General features: G+C 42.9%; 1 protein-coding gene across 1 annotated transcript; it reads left to right on the top strand.

Annotated features, from left to right (window-relative positions):
• Positions 1-2,468: 2,468 nt before the first annotated feature.
• Positions 2,469-7,447, top strand: si:ch211-262h13.5 (uncharacterized protein LOC571127 homolog). Its single transcript, XM_037470376.2, has 7 exons — positions 2,469-2,868; positions 3,956-4,066; positions 4,390-4,477; positions 4,901-5,067; positions 5,457-5,564; positions 5,928-6,014; positions 6,950-7,447. Exons 1-7 carry the CDS (start codon positions 2,635-2,637, stop codon positions 7,445-7,447), a joined length of 1,293 nt encoding a protein of 430 aa, XP_037326273.2. The 5' UTR covers positions 2,469-2,634.
• The last annotated feature ends 2,174 nt before the right edge of the window (positions 7,448-9,621 follow it).

Here is a 9,621-nt window from a genome sequence, read left to right as displayed (position 1 = left end):
ATGTATGATGGAGACAAGGAGGATGATTTGCAAAATATAACGGTGAAATATGAGTGCTATCTTGTAACTGTGCTGTGTTCATTCACCTGTTTCTGTGAGAGAGGGGACAAAGTGATGCTAAAAGGCAACATGTCAACACTCCGATTGAGAAACACAGGTAGGATGTGATTAGAAAGAGAAAGAGGAGAGAATTGGCTCATTTTGGTCTCAAAAGGTGCAGTGCAGTAAAAAACCAATTCTTTTTCCTCCCTCACTGGCAGGTGATTTGTTGTTGGCAAAGCAGAAATGTTGATGAAACCACATTCAAGCCACGCTCCAATTAAGTCCTCCACTGAAAACAACACTAACCAACTCCCCTAGAACAGCTTTCAGACCACGTCAGCGTACAAACGCAACAACAAGTCTTATCTACAATGAAATATATATATATATATATATTTGGGTCCACATCAAACTCAATCCAAGCTTTTTTTGTCCCCTTCTCACCCCGGGCCCATCCCCGTATGATGAAGAACAGCAGGAGCCCCGGGGGGGGGGGGCAGGCAGCAGCCCTCGTGGTATCTGGGCCTGGGAATCCATACAGCGTGGCATCTCTTTGCAGGGAGCAGGAGGGGAGATTACTCCGTGCTCGCATCAAAGGAGGTTTGTCTAACTTGGGTCTGGCGTTGTGCTGGTGGAGCGAGTCCTCGTCGCTCTTATCTCTCCCCCACAGACTCCTTCTGCTTTCTGCTGCAACACAACTAGCAGCCCGGGAACACTGGCGCATGCAACAGACAAACACCGATTCACATCCCCTTGTATGAAATCACATGCACAAAGACACACGCACGCACGCACACACACACACACAAAAGGCACACATCATTGATGCAGCTCTTTTTTTCTTCTATTAGCAGATTTTGTTCTGCTGAGTGAGTCTCTCCCTCCTCCGGGCTCTGTAGAGAGCTCAACCTGGTTCAGTGAATAATGAAATGGGTTAAATGATTATCCTGGGAGAGAGGCTTTCAAAAACTACACTTAAACTCAACGTTTAATGGTACTTAAATACTGAAATGTACCGTAGGTTACAGCTGAGGCTCATTGCTTCTTTTGCAGGTGATTGTTTAATAATCTCAAGTATTGGTGAAAGGTTTGATTGAAAAATAGGCTAATCGACAGTTACTAAAACGTGTCCTGCAGTTACCAGCATGTTACACCAGTTCATCTAGCAGATTTTCAAATAGTTCAGTCTACATAAAAGTGGTGAACCGAGCAAACCGACATTGACGTATCTGGAGCCAAGCTACTAACTGATTTACTGAATTTCAAAAATTGTATTTCCACAGATGAGATTTTTGAAACATTTATGTAATTTGTTTCATACTTCAAAGCTGTGTTAAAACTAGAATTAATCAAATATGGCTGATTTAGTGTGTGAGTGTGTATATGTTTCACCTGGAGCTGCAGACAATGAAGTCAATGTTAACCCCGCCCATAGCAAGCCCAGTCGAGCCTGGTTAAACTGCTATAACAATATATATACTATGCATTTCATTTATGAGAAATTGATTGAATGAATTAATACATTTATCATAAATTGATTTTTTGTAAACAACACAGTGATCTGGAACAGCATAAATGAATACAATTTCTTATTTACACTTTTCAGTCAAATTAAGGCTCAATCTGAAACCTGATTGTGTGTTTCAATAAAATCCAGACAACAAACACAAATATGAGAATAAGAGGTTCTAATGCATCAGCAAGTAATTCACTGGGTAACAGGGGATCATTAACCCAGTTCTGACTGGTGGAACATCAGTTTGGCCCCATTACCCACCAGTGCAGCTCACCAGACTCATAGTGCCCCCCTGTGGTGAGAGGCTTGTTTTCTAGCCAAAAATATGACTCCATGTCATTCTTTATTACAATATGTCAAGACAATGTGAACTATTTCTTTTAACTAGGCATCTTAAATGCCCCACATGTATTCCCAGATCAAGACTAGCGATTGAAATAGCATGTTAAAAATGTATATCATCATCATCATCATCATTGATCATCATCAAATCTTTTTTTATCTATTACTGTCACGGTTTGGGTCCTCTTCCTGTCTTATTTTGTTGTTTTCTTGTCTCTCGTGTCTCTGGGTGAGCATCACTTCCTGTCCTGTCCTGTCCTGTGATTGCCTGAGTGTTCCCACCTGTGTCCAATCACCTGCACCTCCCTTGTGTATTTAAGCCCCGTGTGCCTGTTGTCCCTGGTCGCGTCATTGTCTTCAGTCAGTCATCGTTGGTGCACGTTCTTCGGCTTCAGTTCGGTTTTGTGCTGAACAAAGAGCACATTTTGGACATTTTGAAACTCCTGCGTTTGAGTCCTGCCTCCTTCCGCCTGCACCAGCACTCCAAGCGTGACAATTACAGATTGACAATTCTATTTGTCAGCGAGGAAAGAGTGTAAATGAATCACGGAAAAGTTCATTCACAAGTATGAGCTCTCTGACATCAAATAAACTTTGTCCTTGGCATCGTGTCAACATCTGCGTCCAGTTCTGGTTCCAAAAGTCACTGCAGGGGCCGAACGCAAACACAAGAGAACAAACTTGCCTTTGAAAGCAGCTGCGTCCTTTAGCGTCTCTCTGGATCGCCTGCCACCATGGACGAATCCACCTGCACTCTTTTACTGCTGTTATCCCTCCCATCTATTCCCATGCTGGGTGTGCGCGGCGAGGGTTTGGCGCTGATGCCGGTTGAACTGGCGCCCATCCCCTGCAATGACCCGGCAGTGGGGAAGCTGTCTCGTCTGGCTGTCACTTACATCAATGAGGATCGGACCGACGGCTACAAGTTTGCCCTCAACCGCGTTGCAAACGTCCACCTGCATGCCCAGGTCAGTGCGGGGGAGAGAAAGAAGAAGAAGAAGAAAAAAAAAAAAAGAATCCCAGTTGGAGAAGCAGCCTGTGGTTGTTGTAATGGCTCTGTCAGCGGGGGGGGGGGGGGATTTGTTGATGTTTGACATGGGGGAGAGGGTTGGAAAGGGTGCTGTGCCTTCTGTTGCGGCTGATGTGTCAAAACAGTCCTTTGAAAAAAAAAAAAAAAAAAGAAAGTCACTCACTGATAAAAAATTTAGCCAACCGTGGCCAATCTTGATGTCAGCGGGGTTCCGTTTCAAACAATTTGCGTTTCGTTGTTACAAATGACTGCGCACAGTCAAACTTTTAATCAGAAGCCCCCCCTCTTCTTAAAATGTGCTGATTTTAACTCCGGGGATGTGATAACGAATATTGTGGTCCTAGACCCGGCTTTGGAAACCCCTGTTCTACATCAAAGACGTGAGAAACGGCAGCAATTACCTTAGTGTGCAAATATTTTGTGTTTGCACTGTGAAAGACATCATCTGTGCATGTTGCTTATGACGAATGTACCAATTGAACTGATGTACAGAATGTTATGTCGCCGCATAAGAATCCCTTCTCATGCCTCACGAAAAGAAAAAAAAAGGGCCATTAAGACTGAAGTGAGCATTAACGAAAGTCCAGCTCGTTTTGGTGCGGGACCGTTGGGACTGAGCTTGAACAACAGGCTTTATGGACTTCATGCTGTCAGCTGCTGAAGGCTATCGTAACCCGGGCCTCCGGATGGATCGCTTTTAAGAGGCACAGTTTAACTTCATGACCTGAAAAGCCTGCCATTACACCTGCTGAAATTGGTTTTCAGTGAGACTGCTTAAATCAATATTGTCTAAGTATTCTGGGGAATTACGTGGAGCACCTCCTAAACGGTTCCTTAAAGATGTAACTGAACCAATGTGTGTACTTCACAGTACGTTTGAGCCACAAATCAATACTAACAGGCGCAATGCTTCCATCCATTACTTATATATTGGTGCATGTAACTGTACTGTTGGACACGGTGAGCATGCAGTGCTGTTTGGACCTCCACTCTCTTATTGCTTGTGTTTGCATTGTGCGTGTCAGGGCCCAGCAGGCAACGTGTATTACATGGACCTGGATGTCCTGGAGACCAAGTGTCACATAGGCAGCCCGAAACCATGGAAACGCTGTGACGTCAGACCATTCATGGAAACAGTAGGACACACGCACAAACACACACAGGTTTACACAGGTCTGACTCTCCCTGGCGTAATGCAAATAGGGCAGTGTAAGACTGTTGAAATGTCTCAAATTCATGGTTTAACTTTTAATACAAGCGCATTTCTTTGTATCCTACTTAATATTTTTAGAAAAATAGTTGAACCCTTATGCTGACCACTGGTAGCCTTAAATCTTGTAGAAAAGTAGTTTTAAACTAACTTTGAATTGGATTGTTCTTGGTATGTCACATGTTGCCGAATGGGAAACGACATTTATTGGTATAACTATAGAATTTCTTTCTATTTTATTCTTTTTAGCAAATCTCTGGCATCTGTAACACCACCATGCTCCACACAATCGAGGGATACTCCTACCTGTACAGCTACGACTGCACTCTCGTCCCAGGTAACATTGGCAATATTGTTAGACAAATACACAATATAACACCAGTGCTTTTTCCACTACAACAGATCCAAACATTGGTCATGAGAAATGTCTACTACCCAAATCTCCAACTTTTATTCAAAATGTATTTAATATCACACAAAGGCCTCTAAGGGCCTACGCAGGATATTAAGTTATTGTTCAGATATCTGCTTAAACTGCAAATATATACATTTCTGAGCAATGTCATAAATTATTTTCTGTCATTGTCAAACCTGTATCAGAATAAACACCTTAATTAAAAGGGGGGGGCTTCATGGTTCAACAACATGTTTCCTGCTAACTGCTTCTACTCAACGCTTGGTTTTATTCTGCACAAGACAAGTTATTGTTGTACTTACTGTACAAATGTTCTATTATTTTCTCCATGTCCGGTCCCTGTAGATCCCCCGGAGAAGCTCCAGCAGACCTGTCCTACCTGCCCCACCCTGCTTCCAGTGGAGAGCCCCCAGGCTGTGGCTGCTGCTCAGGTCACTCTGGCGTCCTACAGGAGACAGTCACCGGTGGGTGCAGGGCTCGGAGTGAAGAAGATCACTAGAGCTGCAGCGCAGGTATGGACAGAGACAAAGTCATTAACTCTGGTTGGACGAATAAATGTCATTACACAACAATATGTGTTGAATGTGTTACATTTGTGATGAGATGACATGAATCTCGGGGTGTTCATGTGCAGATGGCACAGCGCGCCTTTGGGCCTTTGTGTGTCAGATGTACCTTTACTGCACAAATGCCATAATGACACAAGCGTCGACAAGGTTGAAAAAAAATATTGTTATATTATTAACAGTCTGGGCAAGGTATTGTTTGGGGAGAAAATGAGAAATCTGAACAGTTCACTTTAAAGATTAAAGCTCATTCTTCTTAGTTAACACGTTTTGGTGCTTTATGTACAAGTATCCAGTTTTGCTCTCATGTTACCATGTTATTTGATATATTCCAGGCTGCACCTGTGAAGACCAGCTTTGTGGAGTATATCGTCCAGGAGTGTCCAGAGGGAGTGACAGAAAGAGGCACCTGCCAGCGGCTGACACTCGAGTCCGACACGGAGGTACTCAGCACAGGGAGAAAATATATATATATAAATAACCGACTACACATATTTGGACACGTAGAAATGTTTCCTCCGAGAGCAAAAGCATTGCCTGAAGGTGCTCTATTAATAAAAGTAAATGATTTCTGTACTGACAATCTGACACTGTTGTGACACAAATTAATGTTGTGCAGAAAACTTAAATGGATATCAATCAGCCTGAAGCAGCTCCTGGTAGTGTTACTTCATAAATTGACTTTTTATCACTGAAAGGCTGCAGTTATTGATTATTTTTCAAACAAGCACTGACAGAGCACTCCTCCTTTCCTAATTTATTATGTTATTATTATTCTCTGCTCTATCGTTTTCTTTTTGTCTCAGACTGCAGGTTTTTGCGCAGGATCTGTGCACGGAGACTTGGAAGTAAATCCTGATGTCCAGGTGTCGTGTGAAATGTTCAAAGCGCAGGTACTGGAAGATGTTGGAAATATTGATCTAATCAGAAACCCAACAATTGGTACTTTACAAGGGATTGGCTTTGTTGTTGGTTGCATTATGGCCATATTAAGTTTATGACCACTACATGAATTAAGAGAAAGTGGGAACAGTTAGTTCTCACAGTTACAAAAGAAATAGGCCCATACGATCAATATATATATATATATATATATATATATAAAATAAAACAAAACAATTGAAACTCTGTCCTCTGTCTGCTTGTTGCTAACATATTTCTACGGTTATCCGAGCCCTAAAGTTCTTCCTTAACAAACAAACATGGTACATCAGATTCCTTGGGATACTCTGACCTAATGTGAAACTACTCTTGGACTATTGACTACTAGATTCTCGCCGACATAAAATGTATTACACAGGAAAGGAACAGCAGAGGGGTTTAACACTAATTGTACAGCCCAAAAAAGAACAGAAAAATTCAAATGCATTAAATGATGTGAATCAGTCAAGTGGAAACATTCTGCAAAAAAATGTATTATATGTATTATAAGTGCCAGTCACTTCACTGTGTGGGACTGCAGTTAGAAACATAATAACCCAGTGCCTCGGCAAGATTTGATGAATGTTTTATGCTGTTTTGTTTCAGGGTTTATGAAAGCAACTTTTTAAATTCTAACTTAACTTTCTGAATGATTGCCATTGGCTATATAATTATTCTGTCATATCTAGTGTTGTGCCTTTAAATGTATGCTGCGCTTTTGTGTGTTTAAACTGATGTGTGAGATTTCAAATTGGATGGTTCTAAGCTATAATTATGCCGTCTTCTCCCGCCTTTGTAGAGCCGTGGTGTGTAATGTAATATGGCAAAGGCCGAGGCTCGCTTTGCAGCCAACGCGAGTGAGTTTGTCAAATACCCTTTTAGTGTGACCTTGTCTCTTCGTCTACAGAAAGTTGACGTCTTCAGACCAGTGAATCCCCAAGGTCACGACTTCCCCCAGGACCCCACGATGCCAACCTCCCCCCGTCTGATCGAAGAACCAATGACTGATCCTCTGCCTGTTCCCTCTGACCCCACACTGCCCCCTGCTGTTCATCCAGAGCTGTTTGACCCCACACCCATTATTCCTGTGCCGTTCGACCCCCTTGGTGCGGTCAATTCCTCTAACCCCCTCAGCTCATCTTCCAGTGAGTCTGCGGAGGATCTAGTAAACCAGCAACAGCGCCCCCCAGGGGCTGATTCGCTTTCTTCGTCCTCTGAGGAGATCGGGGGCCCCGTAGCACTGCGACCCCCGTTCAACTTCCGCTACCAAAGGCGGGACCGCCAAAAGCGGCAGGCCTTGACAGAGACTTCGCCGACTCATGACCCCACCTTCCTGTCTGATTTCCCCAGTGGGCCTTCTCCTTTCCGCTCCTGTCCTGGTCCAGCTCGATACACCACAGTTTAACCAGTGGGTGGCTGGACGGTGTCACTGGGAGCGTGTAGTAATTTGTGCTAATGAGAGGAATCTCTTTTCATTGGTTCTGAAATTACTCTCTGTCTGCCGCTGCTGCTGAAATACGGATCCGAAAGGCAGCCGAGGCTAAAACCATTTGTATTTGACAAGTTTATTCCAAACTATTTTAATAAAACCATGTTTGTATCTTCTATCAACTGCTTGGTGAACTACAAGACCTGACATACTATCTATAGGTACATAATTTGGCTGTAACACTAGACTTTGGTGCTGATCTTTTGACCTGCTGGATTGAGATCAGATCTATACTTTTACTTTGTTAAAAAATGTAAAAACATTAACAGACTTTTAAAAAGATCGGTCAGAAATTGTGTTTCAATTATTAACTTAATTTAGTTTCAGCACTAAGATATTTTTATATTGTTTTACATTTTAGGGGAAAACCTATGGAAGTAAATCTGTGCCATCGGGGGTTGAAATAAAAAGTTGATTGAATTTCTAGCACTGAATATTTATGCATTGAAATTATGTACCTGAATGTTTTTCAACATTAAAACACCGCAAAAAAATTCAACCTAAAAAAAAAAAATGTTGAAATATTCGAAATGGAGGCTAGAATATTCAACCGCAAAAAATTCAACCTTGGCACACCAATATGCGGAGGCTACAATATTCAACCCAAATAAATTCAACCTTGGCACACCAGCATCCGGGACAATTAGGAAGAGCAATCGATTCTAGATTCAAGATCAGGAGCGTGCGTCAAGCTAAAGGAGCGAGCACCCAATACACCTTCGGCTTTGGATTGTAAACATGTCCAATAATAACGGGGCTTTAACTCTTCTTCATGTCATCAGTGTGGTTTGTGTCTGTAAGATTCCGTAATAGACAGCTGACATTTGTACATTAACAGACTGTGTTGGACATGAACTAAGCGGAAGTTAAACGAGAGCGTACAGCCGCTCACATACGCCTCTTCTTCTAGTTTTGAATTCATTTAATGATGCTGAGATCCTTGGACAAGCTGTTAGGAGTGATTGGCGGAGTTTTGAAAACCAGGAACGCGCTTGAAGAGGCAGATGAGCCGCTGTATCGTAGTGGGGGGGGGGGGCAGCGGCTTTAACGGAGCGTGCAGACGCATAAACCCGACAGGACATGCAGGAATAACCGCAGTAGCGTCGGTGGAAGGATCCTTTTTCACAGCGGCACAAGCCGATCTCAGTTGGGTATTAAGCGACATTCAAAGTCCACGTAACGTTAAATGAGTCTTCATGACCATGGGTAAACGTTATTGAGGATCTGGCACAACACAGCGACCTGCAAGTAGCGCAGAGTCTTACGTAAAGGGATGTACGTCTTAATGCGAGGCTTTAGAATTTATCTCAAAGGGATCCTGTATTTGCTCGTAAAGTCTGAAACGAGAACCCATTTTTCAGTGACGGTGTTACGTGCCTACTGGTTTTTGAACTACTGGTTTGGCTACGGGTGCGTGTTTGTTTTCCCCCGGTGTTACGTGCCTACTGGTTTTTGAACCTACTGGTTTGGCTACGGGTGCGTGTTTGTTTCCCCCCGGCAGGCAGGTGTTGTCTGCCTCCGTCACTTGAGTCGTCACACATTTGCAAACATATTGTTCTGAAAATGTTCAAAAATGCATCCCATATCCATTGCAGCGATTACGATTGTATAAGTGAGCACTACGTCACTGCCACGTATGAAGAAATACATAAAAGAACATTTATTAAAAGTCCGCCACAACCGGGATTCGAACCGTGTCGCGCAAAATAACGTAGTGTCACAGAGCGGCTGTGCTACCCACTTGGCCAACCGAGCTTAAGGGATTTCAGTTGATTTGTATATTTTAATAGAGTTGTAAATCGTCAGTGGCAAGCAAACGTTTTGGTTTAGGGTGAACATTATATGTTCTTTTATGTATTTCTTCATACGTTGCCACACTGATGGCATGAAGAAGAGTTAAAGTCCCGTTATTATTGGACATGGATACAATCCGAAGCCGAAGGTGTTTGGGTGCTCGCTCCTTTAGCTTGACGCACGCTCCTGATCTTGAATCTAGAATCGATTGCTCCTCCTTAGTGTCCCGGATGCTGGTGTGCCAAGGTTGAATTTATTTGGGTTGAATATTGTAGCCTCCATTTCGAATATTTCAA

This window comes from Pungitius pungitius, chromosome 7 (assembly GCF_949316345.1).
Source record: "Pungitius pungitius chromosome 7, fPunPun2.1, whole genome shotgun sequence".
In the NCBI taxonomy this organism is placed as follows: domain Eukaryota; kingdom Metazoa; phylum Chordata; class Actinopteri; order Perciformes; family Gasterosteidae; genus Pungitius; species Pungitius pungitius.
Note: the sequence above shows the minus strand (reverse complement) of the source record. Positions and strands in the feature narration are given on the sequence as shown.

Excerpts from the sequence above, each read along its gene's own strand:
- si:ch211-262h13.5 (XM_037470376.2), top strand. The coding sequence starts at position 2,635 with ATGGACGAATCCACCTGCACTCTTTTACTGCTGTTATCCCTCCCATCT. Across the intron at positions 4,478-4,900 it reads CGACTGCACTCTCGTCCCAG|ATCCCCCGGAGAAGCTCCAG; the intron begins GTAACATTGGCA and ends CGGTCCCTGTAG. Across the intron at positions 5,068-5,456 it reads TCACTAGAGCTGCAGCGCAG|GCTGCACCTGTGAAGACCAG; the intron begins GTATGGACAGAG and ends GATATATTCCAG.